Source organism: Eptatretus burgeri, chromosome 6 (assembly GCF_056783735.1).
Source record: "Eptatretus burgeri isolate ZD-2024b chromosome 6, Ebu_testis_v1, whole genome shotgun sequence".
Taxonomy (NCBI): domain Eukaryota; kingdom Metazoa; phylum Chordata; class Myxini; order Myxiniformes; family Myxinidae; genus Eptatretus; species Eptatretus burgeri.
The window spans coordinates 52,069,594-52,093,563 of record NC_140966.1 but is presented as its reverse complement, the minus strand read 5'-3'; the positions used below and the strand labels follow the sequence as shown (position 1 = coordinate 52,093,563).

At 45.1% G+C, this 23,970-nt stretch overlaps 1 protein-coding gene across 1 annotated transcript in view; it reads left to right on the top strand.

The window, feature by feature from the left end:
• RRM1 (ribonucleotide reductase catalytic subunit M1) overlaps positions 1 to 23,970 on the top strand; it is a 399,179-nt gene that overhangs the window by 164,573 nt on the left and 210,636 nt on the right. Inside the window, exon 8 of the mRNA XM_085885025.1 lies at positions 17,199 to 17,340. Coding sequence (XP_085741151.1) covers positions 17,199 to 17,340 — 142 coding nt within the window. The remainder of the gene's footprint in view (positions 1 to 17,198; positions 17,341 to 23,970) is intronic.

The window sequence follows — 23,970 nt, the reverse complement described above, 5'->3', positions numbered from 1 at the left end:
TCGTCAGTCAGAGGAGAGTCGCAAAGGAGAGTCAGCAGAACGGGAACGAGAGAAGGAGCAGAACGAGGTCGGAGAGTCAAGAAGAGGAGAGTCGGAAGCAAAGGGTCAAGACTTCGCGGGCGGTGGAGCTGCTCGTCGTGTGCGTTGGAGTCGGAACGGAGGGGACGGAGCTGTGGAAAGGCGGCGACACCAGACGAGGGGGTGCTCGCGTCGTGCAGGAAGCTGCACCCGAGGGAGGCCGACAGCGCGACCTGGCCGAGGTGGAGACGCTCGTCGCATATAATAAAGATCCTCTATACCCCGAGCATCAGCAACCCCCTCCTGTTTCCCCCCGCGCTGAGATAGTGCGACCAAGGGGGCCCCGTTCCCACCCCCTGCCAGGCACTGTCCACGAGGCCCGCGGGTTGCGGGGCCATCGCCGCTCCGCGTCTCATCACCAGACGGGTAGGCCCGACCCGGTCTCGGCCTCAGGCCTACCCCATTCTTGGGGGATTTCTTTTCCTTGGTTTTGGGTATGTGTTGTCGGCGCCGTCTGTGAAGTAGAATTGTATAAGTGTTGCCGTGTGCTCGGTAGTCGGTATTAGCTCTGCACTGTGTTTTCACTTTTATGTTTGCTTTTTGTGTAAATGGAATTGTGTTTTCTTTTTTTGTGTGCATTTGGTGGAATTGTATTTGTGTGCTTCCCGTGTGCCGCGAATAAATGTGCTTTATTGTTGAACTGTTCTCCCGCTTCGCTTCGTCTTTTCCTCCATTGAATCCCCATCTTGCTTCACGTAAAGGGTTGGTAGTGGGCTGAATACGCCCGATAATTAATCGAACCGTCGAGGTCGACGATAACACCGCTCGGTTATTCTGATAGTACGGAACGGGTCGCTTAAGTGGCCCGTGTCCGAAGTCGACCTGCGGCGAGGTGCGATCGCCCGGTCTACCCTCCGCGTGGGTACTTAGGTAGTTCGAATTTGGCGAGCAACCCTATCCCACGCGGGGGCTGATTGGCTCGATCGCGGTGAGACCGAAAGGTCCACCCGTGACTGGTTCCCGGCGTTAGTCCGAGAGGGTCACGACTGGATTGTCCGTCCGGTGGGCGACGTGCCGCGATTCGAGTTACGTGGCCGTCGCACGCCGGCGGGCGCGAAAACCGCAACAATATATATATATATATATATATATATATATATATATATATATATATATATATATATATATATATATATATATATATATATATATATATATATATATATATATATATATATATATATATATATATATATATATATATATACCCGGATCCTATTCTTTTAACGGGTATTTAACAACGCAACTATTATTCCGCAATGCAAGATGGCATTTCAATGGGGAGAAAGGAGGACGCAACGAACGGGGTACATTTAACCAGGCACATTTATTTTACACAGCACGTATACCAGAAAAAGCAATGAAAAACACTTATACAGTAAAACAATCATGCACGGGACGGGGACAAAGACACGAGCTCTCTCCGGCGCTCTCCACACGGATGCGCAGGCGTGCGCGACAGAGCTATCAAAGCGGCACCTCCCGTCCGCGTCCCCCGTGCCACGCCCAGACTCCCCACTGACTGCCAGCTCCAACGACTCGACCCGAACCACCGAACCCAAGACTCTCCGAAGACCAAGACGAAACCACCACGAAGACCCAGACCTGGCGTCCTGTGCGCCCTCATATTCCTCAGTTCCAACGCCTCGCTCCTCCCCGTTTATCACTCCGCCCCCCTTCCAGCTCCTGCGGGAAGCTTCGAGAAAAGGGGCGTTCCTTATCTCCAGCGCCTCACTTCCACGAACCGACCAATGACGAAGGATCTCCCCGATCGGCGCGCGGGATAAACAGGCGGGAAAATCCGCGTGCCACTGATCGAGGGTTGTGGTTTGGTTTGTGGAGAAGGGGATCGGCAGTTGGCGTAGCTGTGAAGGTGGTGAGGTGAGGTTGGTGGTTGAGGCGATCCTGGTTGTTGTGCTGGTGGCGTTGTGAAGGTGGTTGTGGTGGTTGAAACGTGGTTGGTCCAAAATAACGATAGTTAACAAAAACGGCGATCTCAAAGGATCACAGCACTGTGACACGAATAAATCCCATTAAACAACGGTGGGGAAATATAACTGAACACAGACTTATCGATCTCACTGAACTAAGGACCTTTTATGGTGTTCTGTGAATTTCCACAGTCGGAACACTACCCCCTCCCCTTTTTACAGACTCGTCCCGAGTCGTCGAATTTTCGTGTGCCATCATGTGTAAGTTTGCCGAGGACGTTTTACCTTCGGATCCCTGAGTTCAACATTTCGTGTATTTGTGTCCCAAAAATAAATAACCTACGGGCTGAGTAACTGACTAGACAAACCCACTCATACAGATGACTTTAATAAAATTGTCGGTGCTACGACAAACATGCAAGGGGCGAAACTCATTTACATTTTACAACTCTTAACCTTAACCTTATACATGGTACACTAACCATGGCTCAGGATCTATGGACTCTGTGGGAAAAACAAGCAGGGAGCCAGGCTGCTCACACACAGTCTCTGGCTCGTGAGTCAAGCGCAGGTTTGAACACAAGCCGCACATACAACTGAGTGGTGTGGATGGATGGATGGATTAACACGGTGCACGGGCCGCCAATGCAGTCCTGTGATGCGGCTGCCTGCAGGGCAGTCCCTGCAGCACGCGCGACGATCTGACGCAGTAAACAAACAGTGCACGGGCTACCAGTGCAGTCCCGTGATGCGGCTGCCTACAGGGCAGTCCCTGCAGCACGCGCGATGATCCTGGCGCACATGGTAATGAACAGGAATGGGGCAAACAAACCAAAGGGCTACAGGCATGGGGTCATGGCAAGGCAAGACAAGGCCGTTGTAGCAAAAGGGGCCGGTGGTGAAGCTGACTGGCACAGGCCTTGAAGTAAAACAGCCGGCAGATGATCCGACCGGCACAGGCCTTTTGCAGCAAAACAGCCGGCAGATGGAGTTGGCCGGCCTCTTGCCTTGTTCAAGGAGGTTGGTGGGGGGAGTGCGGTGCTGCTGTTCACTCGGAAGGTGGGCTCGTACCGATCCTACTGTCTCCCTCCCAACCTATCGCCTTTGACTGTCTCTGTCCATTCCCACTCCCTTAGTTTGCAAAAAATCAAATTTAGCCCCAACTCTTTTTTTTGTTTTATTTTTATTTTTACTTCCCTCTATAATTCGTCTCCGAACCCCCTTTACAATCACTGTTCGGCTAACCTATCCTGTCTTAGCCTACTCCCAACCCCTACGTTCCCTTCCTGGAGGGGAATAAGGGAGAGCCAGTGTCCTGGGTCGAGGCCCAATCTAAGCCTCAGAACGGCCTCCTCAGATTTCAGCGATCTCAACCCAAGGTGGGTCCAGCGGCCCACAACGAGAGCGAAGGGATGGATGGTGCGGAGGAGTACATCTCCTAACTACCCTAACATTTAACTTTTAACTACCCAGGGGCTTTCCAAAAGCACCTCTCGCTTGAACTATTGGTTCTGTCAATCCAGATTCCCGTCGCCTAGGTTGGTGTCCTCACAATTTCGGGCCTCACCCTCCAATTTTCCCTCGTGCCCTTGCACGGTTTCATGGCTGGGACGCGTGGCTCCCTTGGCAGGAACTACCCTCTGCAGATTCTCCAACAATGGCACCCCCCCACTACACTGTCTCCGAGCCAACCAGCTCCCTAAACACCGGGGATTGCCCTCCCTGGCGACTCCCCTGAAACGCTCACGTGGCAGGCTGGCGCCCCGTGCCCCTTCCCTGGGTGCCCGTGCCCAATGCACTGCCCACGTGGCCAATGGCGCCCCGGGTCCTGCATCAAGGGGGCCCACCCGTGCCCACTACACTATCCAGCCCCCCATGGGCCCTTGGCCTACCACGACCGACTAGCCCGATGGCCGGGGTACCCACTCAGCGATACTCACCTTTCGCAGCCACCTTCCCAGCCCGTCAACAGGGCTCCTGCACCCCTCCAAACGGGTTTCGAGCCTACGTTCCCACCAACAGCAAAACGACCTCCATTTTGTAAATTTAACGAACCCACTAACTCACATTATACTGACCCCGGGGTCCCTTGGGTGGGAATCGCTCCTCCCCCCAATCACTCATCGCACCATGCAGTCCACATTCACTCCATTCACACAGGCTCGCTGGCCTCACTCACTTAACATGTTTCCATTTCACTCTTCTCACACATCGCTGATCACTGTCATTCTTCTTACTAAATCCCATAACTACCTCGTGCTCCCTCGTCATCCCTTAAACTATAGCACATTCCTTTTAACACTATGTCGCTAAGCTACGTCCCCTCTCCACGCTCACTGTCTGTCACTGTCTCCAAATCATTTTCCATCTCCCATCCTAAATCTGAACTTCAATCCCTCTCACTAATCCATTCCACGGGCTCCATGAGGACTTATCCCTGCCCCATGGAGCCGGTCTAACTAACACTAACCCATCCCCCTAACTCGTGGTATCCTTTGCCCGGGCCAAGGGGGTCTTCCACCCCTTGCCCAGGGAATCCTGTTCACCCGAAGCGAGGCTCGCTTTTTCTTCTTTTTTTTTAATGCGAGCGCAGCAGCATGGCAACTCACAACCTGCGCTTTTACTGTGACGTCATGGCAGCTGTTCGCGCTTCGCGCACCTCGTCCCTCTTGGACGGTACCATCCGGCAGGAATTTCCGCTCCTGCCGGATTCCAACCATATGTGCAGCCATGACGTCACCCTGCATATCCAAAAAACAAGCCCCGCGTTTCGAGGGGTTCCCCACGCGAACACATGTGCTCTGCTCGTCGGAGCTTTACAATCACGTTCGCGTGGAGAACCCGTCCGGTCCAAATCCATATCTAGCCGACCTTGTGGCCGTCTGCGGGATCGGCTAATCCACCGCGTGCGTTTACCGACCGGGCTTCACTCCCGCAGGCGTGCACGTGGCGGCCTCGTGCGTACCACAGCACGGACCCCGCGCGCGCTGCCGTGCAAACCCGGCGCGGTCCCCATTGCAGCCACGGCCGCTACTCGGCCTTTGTCCACTGTCAGGCACCGTCATCATCGCACCCTCGCGCACAAACTTCCACGTGCTACGACGCTCACACACCTCGACATGACACTCGGACATGCAGTTGCATGTTCCTTCATGCCAACCGCCATCTCCATCGCATACAGCGACCTCACACACACGGTCCCTCTCACACATGGCCGTTCACTCATGCATGCCCTTTCACTCCCACACGTGGTCTCTTTTACACACGGCGTGCTGGAAGACACGCATTTCGGCACACTCGCAAACACACACCTGCACAGTCACACTGGGGATTTGTGCCACCCCAAGGGTTCTCGGGGCCTTCATGCCCCCCAAGCTCTGTGTGCACCTGTCCACAGCACTCGCCCCCTTTACCTCGCAAAGCTCGACCGGACCCACCTGGTCGAGATCCGCTTCAAGGGAGCATAGCGTCTCACTCCATTCCTGAAGGAGGCTATCCGGCTGCTTGCATCGGGTCACGAGACATTGCCCGAGCTCCCCCTCATTGTCCTCCACTAACTCCTTGTGTGTGTGCTCGTCTTTCACCCCGTCTTTATCGTGTAGTCTCTCCTCTATTTTTTTCTATCTTTCCCTCTATACATTTTATTTCTGTTGTCTCCTCGTGTCTATTAGTTTCTTCCTGGATCTTCGTCTCTGTTTCCTCCTTCATTCTATTTAATTCAGTCTCGACTCGGTCCATCTCCCATGTCTCTGGGAATACTTATATTTCTTTCTTTGTCTCTCTTATTTCCCTCGTCTCCATTTTTATTGGTGTCTCCTTTATCAAGGTTTTCCCTAATTGTTCTTTCATCTGACGCGTGGTGTTGATCAACTCCTGCACCACTGACATTACTCCCTGTGGTGATATCACACGTCCCACATTATTGTGCTGTTCTACTTCCTGGCTTCTTTTGAGTCGTTCTTCCTCTCTGAGCTTTTTGAGTTGTTCGTTCTCTTTCCGGAGTTTTTCCATCTCTGTGGACTCAAATTTTGCTCTCTCCTTGAGTTGGTTAACTTCAAACTCGTTTTCTTTGTGTTTTCTATTCCACCGACTCTCATGGTCTTCATTCTCCAATCTCATCGTTTCCCTCTCTCCCTTTCCTGTTTGATCGGTTGATCTCCCTTTCCTGTTTGATCGGTTGATCTCCCTTTCCTGTTTGATCGGTTGATCTCCCTTTCCTGTTTCATCGGTTGATCTCCCTTTCCTGTTTCATTCGTTCTTCTTCCTGTTTCTTATTCCACTGTTTCTCTTGTTCCTCATTGTCCAATCTTGTTTCCTTCATTTTGTTGATTTCATTTTGTTGATTTCATTCCTTGTTCTTTCACTATCTCCTCGTACTCCAACCTTACTTTTTCTTTCAATTGGTCAACCTCAAATTCATGTTCTTTTTGTTTTTTATTCCACTGTCTCTCTTGTTCCTCCTTCTCCAATCTCAGTTTCCCTCAATTGGTTAATCTCCCTTTCCTGTTTCATTTCTTGTTCTTTCACTATCTCCTCGTACTCCAACCTTGCTCTTTCTTTCAATTGGTCAACCTCAAATTCATGTTCTTTTTGTTTTTTATTCCACTGTCTTTCTTGTCCCTCATTCTTTAATCTGGCCTTGGCTTCCAGCTGTTTGATCTGTTCAGTGTGGTTCCTGAACGTTTCATTCTCCGTTCTCTTTCTTTCCTCTCTCAACATCCTCAGCTCGTTTTGTAATCCCGTCTCTTTGTTTTGATGTTTCTGTAACTCAGAAGCTTTTTTTTCTAATTCCGTCCTCATCTCCGCACACTCCGACCTTGCTTTGGCTTCCAACTGTTTGATCTGCACAGTGAGGTTCCTTAACGTTTCATTCTCCGTTGTCGTTCTTTCTTCCCTCAACGTCCTCAGCTCGTTTTGTAATTCTCTCTCTTTGGTTTGGTGTTTCCGTAACTCCAAGTTTTTTCCCATTTTTCCTCTCTGGCCTCCTTACCTTCTTCGCATGCTTCCTTCCACATTTCTTCCATTTCCTTACCATATCTCTCTCGGCCTTCCAGGCGTTTCTCTTTTATTTCTATCGTCCCTTCTCGGGTTTCTATTTTAATCTGGCCTGCCCTTACCTCTCGCTCCAGTAGTACCAATTCCCCATCCTGTTCCCGTTTTTCCTTTTCCAGCTTCGTTTTCCATTCCTCTTCCAAGTTTTCTCTATCCTGGGAATTACTAATTTGTTCTTCCTCTATTCTTTTGTTCAGTTTTCTCTTCTCCTGTTCCAGCTTATGGGTACTCCCCTCGACTTTCCTCATTTATCCCTGTAGTTCTTTGAACTGTCTTGATTTTTCCAACAATTCTTCCTTCCTTTCCTCCAGATATTTCTCTCCTCTTTTTTATCTTCTGTTCAAGGCTTTCTTTTTTCTATTGCCTTCTCCATTCAGTTTTTTTTAATTCCAAATCGTGTTTCCGTTTTTCCTCTTCTTGCTTTGTTTGCCTTTGTTCTTCCTCCCTCCTTTCTTCCTGTACATCGGCCCATCGTTGTGACTCCGTTCGCACGTAATCCTCATGAACCCTGTCTATGTGCCACCGTGCCTCGTCCAATTCAAAGGAAAACGAATGCAATTCCCCGATACAGTTGTCACCATTCCTCCACCGCTGCAAGGACTTCGACACTTATCTCCGAAGCCCGTCAATGCATGCTCCGGCATCCTGCCACGCCTGCCATGACCCCGTGGTTTGAATCGGGAGCTGGGAGCACCCGCCTCGTGTCGTGCCGTTAGTTGTGCTAATCATAGCAGCTCGCACCGTGTTGCGCTGAGATGCGGCAGTGCCGCTATTTTGCCGGCAAAGTTCGTACTCAGTATAGGGTGAGCGGCCCCACTAATTAATATTAGTGGTGGGGTCATAAAAATAACTGTCCCGGGCCATGGATCCTACATTCAGACACATTCCTAATCCACTCTGCACCCGTTCGCCTTGGAACGCCATCTTGCTTCTCGGAATGCCATCTTGCTTCTCGGAATATTTTTTTTAAAACGCCAGAAATTTAATGGGAATCAAGGGTCGCTCCACACACCCCTGATCCGATTCCCGTTAATTTAGTTGGAGGCGGGATGGATTTGAATCCCACACTCCTGAACACCAGTGTTACAAATTCGTGCCCACCGGCGTACGATCGACCGCGTCACCCACCGGACGGACAATTCGGTCGTGACCTTCCGGAACAACGCCGGAACCGTCACGGGTGGGTCTTCAACCCCACCACGGCCTAGCCAATTTTCTACCCGTGCAAAATGGGGTCAATCGCCGAATATCGATATACCTAAGTACCTGCGCGGGTAGCTTACCGGGAGACCGTACTTCGGCGCAGGTCGGCTTGGACACGAACCGCTCAAGCGGTCCGTTCCGTTCTGCAGTGATAACCGAGCGGGTATTATCGCGCGACCTCGCCGGATCCGATTCTATTTAACGGGTATTTAACAACCCAACTATTATTCCGCAATGCAAGATGGCATTTCAATGGGGAGAAAGGAGGACGCAACGAACGGGGTACATTTAACCAAGCACATTTATTTTACACAGCACGTATACCAGAAAAAGCAATGAAAAACACTTGTACAGTAAAACAATCATGCACGGGACGGGGACAAAGACACGAGCAAGGTAAAAGCACTACGACCGTCTATCAGCAATTATCTGGTCACTTAACAGTTTTTACTTACAGGACACGGCACCACCGACATTCATTCAAAAGAAAGGAAAAGGGCCACCCTCAAAGACTCGGGCGCCAGACAGGGTCCGTAGACCTTTATGGCGTGGAGCCTGGATGACCGAACGGGCCCCCCCCCCCCCGAGACCATTGCAGGTTACCTGCACCCTCGTGGTGCGATGGTGGGTGAGTCGTGACGTCTGTCCCCCAAGGCAGCTAGGACAGCCGCGGCTGAGCTCTGCCTTCCACGGGGCCGGCGAGCTCTCTCCGGCGCTCTCCACACGGATGCGCAGGCGTGCGCGACAGAGCTGGCAAAGCGGCGCCTCCCGTCTGTGTCCCCCATGCCACGCCCGGACTCCCCACCGACTGCGAGCTTCGACGACTCGACCCGAACCACTGAACCCAAGACTCTCCGAAGACCAAGACGAAACCACCATGAAGACCCAGACTGGGTGTCCTGTGCGCCCTTATATTCCTCAGTTCCAATGCCTCGCTCCTCCCCGTTTACCGCTCCGCCCCCCTTCCAGCTCCTGCAGGAAGCTTCGAGAAAAGGGGCGTTCCTTATCTCCAGCGCCTCACTTCCACGAACCGACCAATGACGAACGATCGCCGCGCGGGAAAAAACAGGCGGGAAAATCCGCGTGCCACCGATAGAGGGTTGTGGTTTGGTTTGTGGAGAAGGGGATCGGCAGTTGGCGTAGCGGGGAAGGTGGTTCGGTGAGGTTGGTGGTTGAGGCGATCGTGGTTGTTGTGGTGAAGGTGGTTGTAGTGGTTGAAACGTGGTTGCTCCAAAATAACGATAGTTAACAAAAACGACTATCTCAAAGGATCACAGCCCTGTGACACGATTAATCCCCATTAAACAACGGTGGGGAAATCTAACTGAACACAGACTTATCGATCTAACTAAACTCAGGACCTTTATGGTGTTCTGCGAATTTCCACAGCCGTAACAATATATATGTATGTGTGTGTATATATATATATATATATATATATATATATATATATATATATATATATATATATATATATATATATATATATATATATATATATATATATATAATTTCTGTGATGCTCACCTACATATTAAGAATGATAGGCACTGAAATGCTACTTATTATATGATGGTAATGCTGCTCTATAATGCCCTTAAGTAGTTAACCGAATGTTAATAAAATTATTTCCTGTCTTCTCTCGAAATCCTGGCAGATATGTTGTCATCTGAGGGGAAATCCAGCTGTATCTATGCGTGCAAAGTGGTGCTGTGTTCATGATCTTGGAGATATATAAACCTTGCCCATTCTTTTATGGCTTTAAATGGAAGTTTTAAAAAAAAAATTTTTTAATTAAAATTCAAAAATCTGCAGCGTTAAAACTTTGGATTTCGGCATCCTTTTGTGAACACTGATTAATAGAGGAAAATTAGTCTTTTTTGCTGGCCGGCTGTCATACTAAACTAAACTTTTCTTTATACTTCTTATTCAAGCTTGAAACTGCCAAGATAATAATTGTTTGTCAGATTTGTTTTTAATACCAAGCCTTTACCTTTTCGAGTATTTGCATATAGTGTACTGTATTCACTTGGCACGCACGCACGCACGCACGCACGCACGCACGCACGCACGCACGCACGCACGCACGCACACAATATTTGATCATCTTTACACATAAAAACACAAACAACAATTGTCATAAAAAATTCCTAAGGTAGGTTGGCATGGGCTTTTGTATTATTTCACAAATCCAGCAAATGGAACATGTGGCATATCGATGAATGGTTGTGTGCCAAAAGGGCGAAACCAATTCCCAAATTGTGGGCAAAATACTGGATATCACCAGTGTCTGATCAAAAAGGAAATGATAACTCGATCTTCTTTTCATCATTTCTTTTTCCATTCGAAATCTCGGCTTGCAGATGAAGTTTTCTGCATGTCGTTTATTTTTCAGGCAAATTTTTTTCTTCCCCAATAAATGGGCCATGCTGGCTTTGTCGGTGAGATTGACTGCAAAATTATGTACAACTTCAGTTTGCATAATGCATGAGGTAACAGGCCAGCTGCCAAGGTGTTTAGAATACCTTTATTTTGAGGGGTTTTCCTGTTGAGATGATTTGCCAAGTGACTTTGGTGTCATTAAGTAAATTTATCCAATATATAATTAGCCATGCTGCATGCTTTCTTTCGGAAAGCCTGTCCCTCTGATTGCTGGTTAGACTATTCGAGCAGCAGTTTGAATAACAGCAGAGTACAGAGATTCGGGTTTGCAATGAAATGTACTGAATCATATTAGTTGTCTGCTATTTTGGATCGAGACATGAGACACTTGGATATATTTGATTATTTGCAGAGGGCTGCCTCTCATTGAAAAAACAAAACAAACAAAAAATGCCAAATGTCTGTTTCAGCTGTTTTTAGTGCCATTTTTTCCTCAAGTGTGTTAACTCATGTTTTGTGTTTTTTTTTGATACTTCGATCGTTTTAGATGAAATGTGAAGCAGCCAAAGGTAGCATGATGGGTCCATTTTGAGAAATTGAGATTTGTCTTTGTGCCATAATGATCTGTTCAGTCTTGTAGTGATTCGGTGTTCTTCATAAAATTTGGTGGTTTTCATGTGGTTGCTGAACAAGGATCACCAGCTATTTTTGCAGAGTTAAAGAAATTTTATTTTAGCCATTTCTTTTGGAAAAATAACTATGAACTGCAAACTCTGTTTTAGTCTCATGTTAAAACGTTTAACTCAATTATTTAAGACTTGTGACTCTAAAACCGATTGTTGGAAACCTGTAATAGCTTAAAGCGGCGACGTCCTACTTTATTGTGCATCATGCGTCTTTTAAGCTGGCATCCATCGTAAGTAGTCTGACAATTGGACAATGCAGCCAATTAGACTGCAGAATAACTTGGATGCATTTTGCCAACGCTTACTTTCTCTGACGTTTGAATGGTGCTCGGATCAAGCGAGTGGAGCGTAAGGTTCTTTAAAAAATTTTTTTTTTTAATTTATATATATATATATATATATATATATATATATATATATATATATTTTTGCGAAATTAAAAGCCTGTCACAAACAAATGCCAGGACGACTTTGGTGAAACTGAATTTGAAGGGAGGCTGCACTTTGTTTCCATTTCCATTTGATAAAAACTCGAATGATAACCATAACTGTGCGACATATTAGTGATGATAATAATGTTGATGTTCGATGTTCATGTTCCATTGAGAATAGATTTGTGACTTTAAGGCAACCAAGTTGCCATGACTTTCTTAAATTTAGACCATTGTATTTTAACATTTTTATTTTGCATTCCAACAACAAGTGGATCAACCTTGGGTGTACATCTACGACTACCACCACCACTACCACCACTACAACAGCACAAATTATTTTTGCACCTCCTTGTGGGATCGACTTTTGAGTTTTCCCCCCAAATATTGAATTGAGTTGGCACATTGGCAAGAGAGTTTGGGTAGGAATTCGATGTCAACGATAACTCTCCTATTCTCTGCGAAAGGCACCGTGGGATCTTTAACTCTTTAACATTCACCAACAACCAGTGTTGGCAGACTAATCTTCCAACTTAATGTCCTTCTGATGCATGTCCCTGCATGCAAAACACCAGGATGGTTCATAATTAGGTCGAGATTAAAACCCAGCCGACACAGCTCAAAGGTGAGTGTGCATCCCTCCAACATATCCTGCTAGTTCTAAATATTTTTATTATTTTATGACTCGTCGAAGGCTGGAGGCATTGTTTTTGGGTTATCCTTCCGGCTGTTCGTTCGTACATCTTTGCGTTCTCGTTTTTTGTTGTCGTTTCCATGATAACTTGTGAACCATTGAAGGGATTTCAACCAAACTTTGGACAAGTTTGGAATTTAATAGAAAGATTAATTACGTTGTGGGTTCAAAAGGTTTAAGGTCCAGACTCGGTGGTGTTATGACATTACCAGAATCCGCTCTAAGTCTGGGAGGTTGTTGGTTCGAATCCTGAACAAGTCGTACCAAAGAATTTAAAAATAGTACTTGCTGTTTCCTTGCTTGACGCTCATCATGTAAGAGGATAAGAGCACGGACAATCCCCAGAGGTTGGCATCCACGGGGAGGTGGAAGTTCTTAGGAAATGCCCCCGCTGGTAACCATGGTACCCTGGGAAGTGACAACACTTCCCCCGTGTGTGCGTGTTTTTGTGCGTGCGTGCCTGCTGGTACCACTGTGAACTTTGGATCCTGCTTAAGAAAAAATGTTACGTGCCCTTTAATTGAAAAAAAATTGTTTCCCTGATAACTTGTGAACCATTGAAGAGTGGTGAGCCAAGCATTATGGGACACTCCCTCTCATTTGCCCCCTCCCACCATGAAACATTGGTTTGCCCTTTCATTTCATCACTTCACTCCTTCCACTGGATTGTGAACACACACCACTTTATTTACCAATGCACAGGTATTTTTCAGCATGGAGAACCCTGCTAATTGTTATGTTTGTCGACATGAAACTGATGTACTTACTTATCAGTAGTTGAAGGATTCATAATTTGGAATTTCCCAATGTAAATAGGTAGCTCAACCTTAAAAAAAAAAAATATATATTTATTTAGAGAGAGGTGTGGCTTGTGGAGGAGTTGGAACACATAATGGACCAGGACATCACAGAACAAAAAGAACAGTGTAAATAGCAGGGAGGGGTGGGGGAGAGAGAGAGACGGCAATGGCACGGTAGAGGGAGATTGGACAGATAATGGATGTGTGGTGAGAATGGGAGCAAGGGGAGGAGGTGAGCAGGATGAATACAGCAGCAAACTCTCAATCACAGAGGCAGAAGGAAAAACTGGAAACCTGGGAAGGGGTGGTGTAGCCTTAAAAACAAAACTTTGAGTGTATCCTGAAATCATGTTTTTTACCAACATCTTAAAATTGTAGCAAAACACTTTCATTCTACTTCACCTTCAGTGGGTGGTTTATGAATGTAGTGATGTACGCACAAGTTACTAATTTAAAGCTTTGTGAGGTTTTGCATTGTCCAAGCTGCCGTTACATTCATCGCATTATTCATATATTATGCTGCTGTTTGGAGCACCATTTTGTTTTTCTTCAGTTTGTCAGCTGTTATTGCAGTGTCATGACAGCTTCGATAATTTGCTAATGTGCTTGCCTTTGGTATGTACATCTCGATTCCCAATGGAGTCAGACTGAAATAGAAGTTGCCTCATCTAGTTCAGTGCCGGCAAGGTGTGCTGCAACTCCTTGTACACCAATCCTCTGTATGGTTGCTTTACGCTGGATGCATCCTGTGCAGTTTTGTTGTCGAATTTAAAGATATGCATGCTGTAAATAGAATGGCACTCGGTAGAGTGCATACCTTTGCTGCACTAAGCAGTTTATGTTTTGTGTTCTACTGATAGGCCTGATCTGAATCTGGACCTTCACCAAAATTGATTAAGCTTGTTCTTGTCACCTAACCAACTCGTCCACAAAGTTTTGTCATAACTCGTCCACAACTTTTTGAAATATCGTGCTACATATCTTTTTTGGCCCCCTCTATCAGTGGGGAAGAATCACTTGAAAAATAAATAATAATTATTTTTTTTTAGTATCCGGATATGGATCTTCACTGAAATTGAATCGATTCGTCCATGTCCATAACTTTTTGAGATATCCTGCTCACAGACAGACGAACAAACAAACAGGGGTGAAAATACAACTCCCGTCCACCTTCGATGGTGGAGATAATAAATTGGAAAAAGTAGACTTATGTCTCTGTACCATGATTTATTTGTTTAAAGATTTGGGTTTTAGATGGTGAAAACTTAATTGGACTATGAGAGAAAAGTTTGCTCTTGTGTAGCTCTTCTTTGTCACTGGATCAATTGTTTGAGCTGGGAGAGTATTGAAAAGTTAATTCCGTATGATTTAAGCTTTGATATGTATAAAGATTTGCACCGGGTGTAGTGGCGTGCGCCTGTAATCCGGCTACTCGGAGGGTTGGGTTGGAGGATCGCTTGAGGACGGGAGCTCTGCGCTGGGCCGTGCTATGAGAGGGTGTAGGGCATCCTGGAATCATGGTGAAACCCAATCCTTATCCCTGTGTCATAAGAGGCGACCAGGGTTGCGTCAGGAAGGGCATCTGGCGTAAAACCTGTGCCAAATCAGTATGCGGATCATAACTTATGATTCGCTGTGGTGACCCCTAACGGGAGCAGCCGAAAGATGAACAACAACATGTATAAAGATTTGCAAATAAGAACATATATATACTGTACATATATATATATATATATATATATATATATATATATATATATATATATATATATATATATATATATATATATATATATCAATCAAATAAGATTTGCAGGTAAAGTGAAGGTGTGGTTCAGACACCAGATCATGTGGTAGGCCACACACTGTTCTAACACAAGAGACAGTTGAGAATGTGTGTAACAGTTGTGAGGAGCCTGAGTGGGTGTGTGTTTATCCTCATCCACACTCAACATGAACATTGTATCTATTAGAAGCACTCAAAAGTGCTGGGAGTTATCTCCATTTAAGCTTGTCTGCCCAGGCGCTCTAAGCAGGTGACAAAGAAGCGAGATTAAGATTCTGTTGTATTTTTCTCAGCTTTAAGGATAATGAGCATGTTGTTGACCAACTCTTGAGTGTTGAGAGAAACATTACACTGGTTAGTTTTGTTAATATGCAGAACTGTAAATTTTGGGGATCGCAAAAAAAAAAAACATTACTTGGACAAAATTGGTGTTATTGGGCCGTACTTTAAAAATATATATTTTTAATGAAATAGGTCACGTAAGTTCACTGCGAAGTATCATGTTCACATGCTTGAGATGTTGCTGGTTCCTGAATTGCATTGTAACACCTTTTGGTGGAGGTAAGCAGTGAGTCGAGATTTTGGGAGTTTCTTCAGAACGGGGTTACTGGCAAACTGCGTGTGCTGTGCGGAAACCTGGGAGGGATAGAGCCAAGATTGGGCAGAGGGTGCAACACCAAAAAGGAGGCGTTGGAGGACAGAGACACCGATGTGAAAGTGATAGGCCAGAGACGCACCTTCATCGCAGGAGAGTCCAATGATTTTGAAGACCTTGGTTCCCATGCCATCAAGCTGAGCAAGGTGTGAGGCAGGGGCACCACCCTAGAGGTGTGTACTCCTTGAAGCTGAAGATGAAGGCCTTGGAGGTAGATAAGTTCAACATGTTCAGACTCGGAACCGGAAGGCAAGTGTGTACTTTCACTAGGATGGGGCCACATCCCCATCCTCCCGTGTCTATGCATTGTCCAACACAACACTTCAATAGTTATATCATTTATATACAAGGTCAAGGCTCATGGCAGAGTTGAAACATTGAACGGATCAGGGTGCAACAGAACAAAAGGAACAGTAGAGAAAACGGGAAACACCAGCAGTGGGGCTGAAGAACAAAATAGAGGGAGACTTGGACAAATAATGGGTGTGGGGAGGAATGATGAGTCGGGAAGGATGCATGGATAGTATGGATCGATACAGAAGCAAACTCTTAGGAAGGAAAAACTGGAAACTTGGAAGAAGGTTGGCATCGGTGAGAATAGTTGTAGGAAATATGGTTTTGCATCATTCATTGTTTGGTGGCATTTCATGGCCATGGGGATCTCTTGATTTAATCATATACTGGATTGATTTATGTGGGACTATTTAAAAAAGTCGGTGTGCATTATCAGAACTTAAGGGTAGTATTTGTATGGAAGTAGACATAATACTCCAAGTATAATCCATGAGAAATGAGATCGGCACTCGGTTGTGCCCATACCTCTGCCGGTTGGCTATACAGTTCACGGTTTGTTGCCCACTGATCTGCATTAGGACCATTCGGCGTTGTCGTACACCAAAATCGAATCTGCTTGTTCTTGTCACCTCCCCAACTCATCCACCAAGCTTTGTCCGAATCCATCCATAACTTTTTGAGATATCGTGCTATATATTGTTTTTGGCACTATCACTCATTTGTGAAGAATCACTTCAAAAAAATTGGATTTGGATCTTCACCAAAATTGAATCAATTATTCCTTGTCACACACTCAACCTGTCTACAAAATTTCATCCGAATATGTCCAGAACTTTTTGAGATGTCCTTCTCACAGACAGAGGGATATGCAGACAGACAGACACATGCAAGCAAACAGACAGGTGAATACATAACCTCCGTCCTCCCTCGGTGGTGGAGGTAAGAGCATTTATGTTGCTGTGCCTTGATTTTAAGGGGCATTATTTTAAAAGCAACAACAAAAAATACCCACTAAGATGTGAGACAATACAATACTGTAGTTTGAATCGTAAGCCCTTGAAAAGTGTTTATGCAACCGTTGATTGATTTTTGGAAAATGTTTCCGAAAATTATAAAACATTTGAATTGCTTTATATTTTTCCCCATTATCGCGCTTGCATTATGCACCGCTTGTATGGGCTGTTCTTTCTTCCGTCTCTTTCGCAGTTGCTTTCTTTTGACCATGAAGGACGATAGCATTGAAGGAATTTACGACACACTGAAGCAATGTGCGCTCATCTCTAAGTCGGCAGGTGGAATAGGTCTTGCCGTGAGTAGCATCAGAGCTACCGGAAGCTACATTGCCGGGGTAAGATCAACTGTGACTTTCTTTACCTTTGGTCTTTCTAACACTTGTTTCTTTACAACCTTTTTTGTTGTTGTTGTTGTTTTTTGCCTTGTCATTGCCATCAATATTTTGCTATGATGAACTAAATTTGTGTGTTCAATTTGAGATGAGGCAGGTGCTAAACATGTCGTTATTAACGGCACAATGCCCCGTCATAAAAATTGCAGGTTGTGTTTTTACAGCCACAGTATGTGTTCCATCCATACATCCATTGGGACCATACTCTGTGCAGAGCGTTGGTGCTGCCGAAGCAGTCTCCTGGGCTATTGGACCCAATCCTTGACAGGTTGCCACTCTAACACGGGATACCAGCATGCTGGCACTCATTTTGCCGACCTCAGAAGGATGACAGGCTGAGTCAAGCAGGATTTGAATTCAGGACCCTAGGATCCCAAGCCCACCACTCGAGCCATTAAGCAAACACCAGGCATAGACAGTTGGTGTTGTTATAGGCGAACACCACTTGTGTTCATTGTATTTTTTACAGTATGGAAAAGTGGTTGCAGGGCTCATACCGAAATACAGAAGGAGCATTCAGGTGATGACAGAATGTCGTAAATGGCCTGAAGTTTGAAATGTAATTCATGTACGATGAGGTTAAATTTATTTCACCAATAGCAATTTGCACTTTCTTCCTCTTTTTTTTTTCATATCGTGCCTGTGTTAACCCCCTCCCCACCCTCCCCAACCACCTACATCCTTCAAGCCATCACTTATCAGGGGGACCGTAGATTGTTCCTTCGTGCTGGCTGGCATTTCTCTTCATTTGTGATGTGGACCCATACTTGGATTCCTGCATCGATATCATCGTGATGTATAAATTGGAGCTGCTTCTTATCTCCTGGTGCATTTTCAACCGGCACTTCTTCAGTTTTATAACTTTATTTTCATGCAGAATATAATGCAAAGGAATTTTCAGTGATGCTAATCTTAACTTCTCTCTCCTCTTGAGCATGAAATATTCACCAAATTTTAATGCCCCGAATGTTCTGAGTTTACTTCCTTGAAACGTACGAAGTGCAAAGCATAATCTTGGCACAATTGCTTTCAAAATATTGGAGGTATCTCTGAAGGTTTGATTTTGCAATCTCCTCTGTTTTAGTTACTACCTAAGCAAGGAACTTTCCATTGCTAAAAGTGAAACTTTGTATCCCACCTCTGTGATAATATGAAAGCCTTATATATTCTCTATTCAATTCTGATCATCACAGCATCTGCCCCCTTTTAAAGTTCCTTGATAAAGCCATCTTCTTTCCTGGGGCGATCCCACTTGCTAATCTCAAACTTTGCACCACCAAAGTTGCAAGTCCTGATAGAGCCAGGCTCGGTCATATTCCCGCTTAAATGACCTGGCTCACCCCGTAATGCTTCCTTTTGTGTTTCTCTCTGAGCATTCTTTCTTCAATGTCTAAAGTGGCAAATGGCTCGTCCATGTACAGAAGAAAGGAAAACTCTTTTCCATAATTGTCTTTAAGTGTTCTCCAGCTTCTGATTAAGGCTTTTGAATTCGTCATTGCACTCGTATTTTCCGTTCTTCAACTTGCATTGAGAATAGCTGCATCGATCAATTTGCATTCTGCTTGTAACCTGTTTCTGAATAATGTATCGCATGATTATCCCTTCAGTTCAACAGAAGTGCACACGCGATCCAGGCCTTGCAATGCTTAGTGTGTTGTTTAGCATTCTGCCAGAATGATGTACGAGTGAGCACTTCTCCAGAAGGAGGGCATATTATGTATTGGAAAGCTGCAATCATTCAGCTCTATGGCCTGTTCATTTGACAAAACTTTGGGATTTTTTTTTTATGAATTAGCAAATCGTGATCACCGCTGGCTCTGTCTTCATCGCCAAAGACAGTGGTGCCCCCATGGAATACACTGGGACCTATAATTTGTCAGGGTGCCAGCATACAACAGTCAGCTCTTTATGCAAGGTACTGGAGGATATTTGATAAACACAAGTGAATGCTCACAGACAAGATAAATGGCTGAATGCCTCCTCCAAAGGGCGGTATTATCTTTGATTCAACGCCCTTCTGACAACACACCAGTTAAATTTGAGATTTCTGAAAGTGAGCACGTTTCCTCTGGAGTGATGTTTCCAGCTCTTTGTTGGATTATTCTTCACTTTCATTCTGACTGAAACCTGGAATTTTGTTTCTGGCAAGCTTTTGCCATGGTGCATTGTTCATCTCTGTCAAAATATTTATTCATTTTCTTTGAAATCAGTGGTGGGATGTTCACACAACTGCAGAAACCTTTCTTATTGGAGCTGTTTCTCATCTCGTGGTGTGTGTTGAAGCATTCTCCAATCCCTATTTTAATGTTATTTGTAAAGTAAGGTATCTGCTGAAGTTGGAGGTGACCTGAAGGCTCCTCTTTCACTGGCTTCCACCAGTTGGTTTTTATACTGAGGCTATCATGCAAGCATATTAGGCCTTATTAGTCCCCTCCCAGGTTCATCAGAGGGGTTCACCATAGGTTAGCTGTCTGTCCGTCTATCCCACCGATGGTTTTTCGGATTTTTTTTCCAATACCCTTTAATATACTTAACTGAAACTTGGTACATGGCTTTATTATGATAAGTTACAGAACAAGTTTGAGCTTCAGGGCATTTTGTCAATTTTTCAGTACCGTAATGCCCTTTTTGGATTTGGAAAATATCACATCGGTTGGAGACGTATATTGCAAAGCAATTCTCTCTCTCTTGTTATATTGGTGTTCAAGTTAAATGGTCTGAATCTGGACCATTTACTCACTTATTTGAAAAACTGAGGTTTTTAGAAGAGTAATGTGGCAAAATGTACCGACGGGGTCATCTATTTACCTGGTTGGGGACTTTTTAATGCAATGAAAAAAAAAAAAAATATATATATATATACATATATATACATACATATATATATATATATATATATATATATATATATATATATATATATATATATTTATATATATATATATATATTTTTTTTTTTCTACAGTGAGGGATGCTTGTCTGTACCTGTCTATACCCAGCACATGAGCACAGCCAATGCTCCGCTCACGTAAATCACAACTGCGTTGGACAAGCGTCGCTGCGAATCTATCTCAATTGCTGGCAATAAATGTCGAACTAGAAGGGCACTCGGTCGGTAGAGCGCATACCTCCGCCACGTAATGCTTGATCCACGAGAACATATCGGGCTCATTACATTTTTGAAATATCATGCTGTACAGTACAATATCGTTTTTAGCCCCATCTCTCAATGGTGAAGATTCATTTTAAAAATTAAATAATCCTCCTATCCAGATCCAGATTCGGATTTTCACCAAAATATATTCAATTCATCCTTGTCACACACCCAACGTGTCCACAAAATTTCATTCAGATGTCCACAACTTTTTGAGATATCCTGCACACAAACAGCCAAACAAACAATCAGACAGAAAGGAGGTCAGAGGTAACATAGTTCCAGAGAGCCCAGTCAAAGTGGAATTCGATTTGAAAGCCCCCCCACTTAGTTGAATTTTTTTTGAAAATATTCCCTGACGAGAATGGCACATGCCTCCACCAGGCCGAACAGTATGAATACGTATGTTGTTTTTAAAATCACACTTCGAGGCTATATTTACATCTGCACCTGGACCAAAATCGAATCTGCTTGTTCTTTTCACCTACCCAACTCATCCACCAAGTTTTGTCATAATCCGTCCATAACGTTTTGAAATATCGCTATACATCGTTTTTAGCCCCATCACTCATCACGCCAATGGTGAATAATCTCTTTAAAAATTCTAGGATCTGAATCTTTACCAAAATGGAATAAATTCTTCCTTGTCACACAACCCAAACTGTCCACTAAGTTTCGTCTGAAACAGTCCATAATTTTTTGAGATATGCTGTTCACAAACGAACAAACAGACAGGGGTGAAAACGTAACCTCCGTCCACTGCCTTCGGTGGCGGAGGTAAAAATGCGATTGCTGGTGAAAAACTTAACGTCAGTCATTACATGCATTCATGGAACTTTTCAGAAACCTTATTCTTTGACGGTGATAAATTGTCGCAATGCAGATGAGATTGCCAAAAATAATTATCAACAACATAAAAAAAGAACCTCCGGTGTCTTTGTCTCTGTACATACTGGCATGTCTGCACACTTCCTTTTTCAGTGAGCATTCATGGACGCCGTAATAAAGATCGATTTAGTTTAAAGTGCCACGTTCCACGGATCCGGTTTTCACCTTTTTCATTCTTGGTGTTTATAATTTGGCTTTCATTTTATTATTGCCTGCGTTTTTGTCACCCTGGTGGCAAAACGCACTGCTCATTGGCACTGCAGAAGATTTTTAGTTTGGAGATTTCAGGGAAATTGTTTTCCAATGCAAGATCTTGACTTTTTTTTCTTTTTTCTTTTTTTGCATGTTGCTGTTATTTCTCCATTGATAACACAAAACGAAATTTGTTTTTTGAAATGGAACTAATTTTTTTTGGAAACTGAAAAGGTACTTTTTTTTTGAAATGTAAAATGGCTGGATCTAACCACATTTTTGTCAAAATTCATATTTATACGACTGTTCGAGACAAAATTGACACTGCAGAATGTGGTGCTGTTCATGCAAGTCAGCTGGCAAGGATTGAAATCTGCATTCTCGCACCCCAAAAAAAATGGATTGCCATCTTCACAATATCCGATATTGGTTTTGCTTTGGGAATCCTTTCACAAAAGCCTATACTCTGTCATTTAATCCATTCCTTCTGTGGCTATTCTCCATCTTTTTAGTCCTGATACACAGAATCTTGTGGTAGGGAAGTTGCAGTCAAGTAGCTGACTTTGCCAACATGGAAGTCTAACTTGACCGAGGACAATTTTAGGTTATTGCGAAAGACTCCCATTTCCAGCCCACGGCATCAGCCCACATGTCCTATAAACCTGCTCCTCTGCTCTTGCTCACCCTCTCTCTGTTCTATTAACCCTCTCATTTGCTCAAGGTCATCTGCCATCTGCTTAGAAATCAGCAAACATTACCGCTCTGCATAAAAAAGGTACAAAAACAGATCCCTGCAACTTAAGACCAATCGGCCTTCTCCCAATCAACAGTGAGGTTATGGAATCGATCATCGCTCCATACATTAAATCCTTTCTCTTCTCCAAGGGCCTGATTTCCGATCATCAATTTGGTTTTGGACTTGGTCACTCTACCCTGGATATGCTGCTTCTGCTCTCCAAACAATGGATGGAGGTGCTCAATGCCAGACATGAAATCAGATCCATATCCCTAGACATATCGCGTGCTTTTGACAAGGTCTGGCACCATGCCCTGCTCGCCAAACTCTCTTCCTATGGTATCCAAGGCCATCTCCACTCATGGCTCGCAGACTTCCTCTCCTGTTGCAGTCAACATGTGGTCCTAAATCGAGTTCCTGTCCATCCCCTCTTCCTGTCCAGGCTGGAGTTCCTCAAGGTAGCATTCTGGGCCCTGTTCTTTTTCTGGTTTTCATCAATGATCTCTCCGACTCTCTGGAAAATCTTCTATCTCTTTGCTGATGAATCCATCCTCTGCTGTACAATCTGTCATCCCTCAGACTGGCAAGCAACAGCTTCTTCGCTCACTGCAGATCTGGATAAAATCACAAACTGGTCCAGCACGTTGAGCATGTCTTTCAATCCTGACAAATCTCACCCTCTCACTGTGTCTCTCCGAAAGGATGGTTTAGACCCCCCCCCCCCATCCACTTTCTCAACAATCCTCTGGAAGAAGTCCTCTCATTCAGGCTTCTGGGTCTCTCTATCTGCCATGATCTTTCCTGGAAAAGGCACATTTCCAACCTGCCCTCCAAAGCCCGTCACCGACTGGGAGTTCTCCATCGTGCAAAGTCCTTCCTCGGCCCACCTGAGCTCCCTGACCACATAGAAAGCTTTCATCCACAGCCTGATGGAGTACTGCTCTCCCCTCTGGGATGATGCTCCCGCCTCTCACCTTTCTCGGCTTCACAGTGTGGCAACCAAGGCATTTCTATTAAAATCATTGGTATCTCCTGCGATGAGGCTGAGTCTTTAGGCCTCTCACTCTCTCACCGCAGGCAGGTCGGTGGTCTTTGTCTTCTCCCATCTCCTCTCTGGTCTCATCCCCCCCGCTCTGTCTGTGATATGTCGTCCCCCCCTCTCTCCCCCCCCCAATATTTCCGCAGGGCGCTCAAGGTCTGCCAGCAACCCCCTTCTGGTAAAACTACCAAAACCACGAATCACTGCTCACCTTTACTCTTTCATTGCTCTTTTTTCCCACCTTTGGAATAAACTCCCACACTCTCTTCAATCCCATTCTTCCCTCCAGGCTTTCAAAACAGCTCTTCACCACCACCTATCTTCCCCCATCCAAAACCTCGATCTTTTCTACCCCCGTTAATCCAGCCCAAACCCACCTCCTTCAAATTCCCTGCTTTTCTTCCTGAAAGTCTCTGTGGTGTCTATCTTGTACACCCTGTGTTCCCTGCCCCATCCCTCTCCCTTCCACAGATCTCCGAATGTCTCTGTTCCCCACTGTTTTGTCCTTCCCTCTCCCACCCCTCTTGTCTCATGCCCCCATTGCTGTGCGTTGTTTGGTCGCTT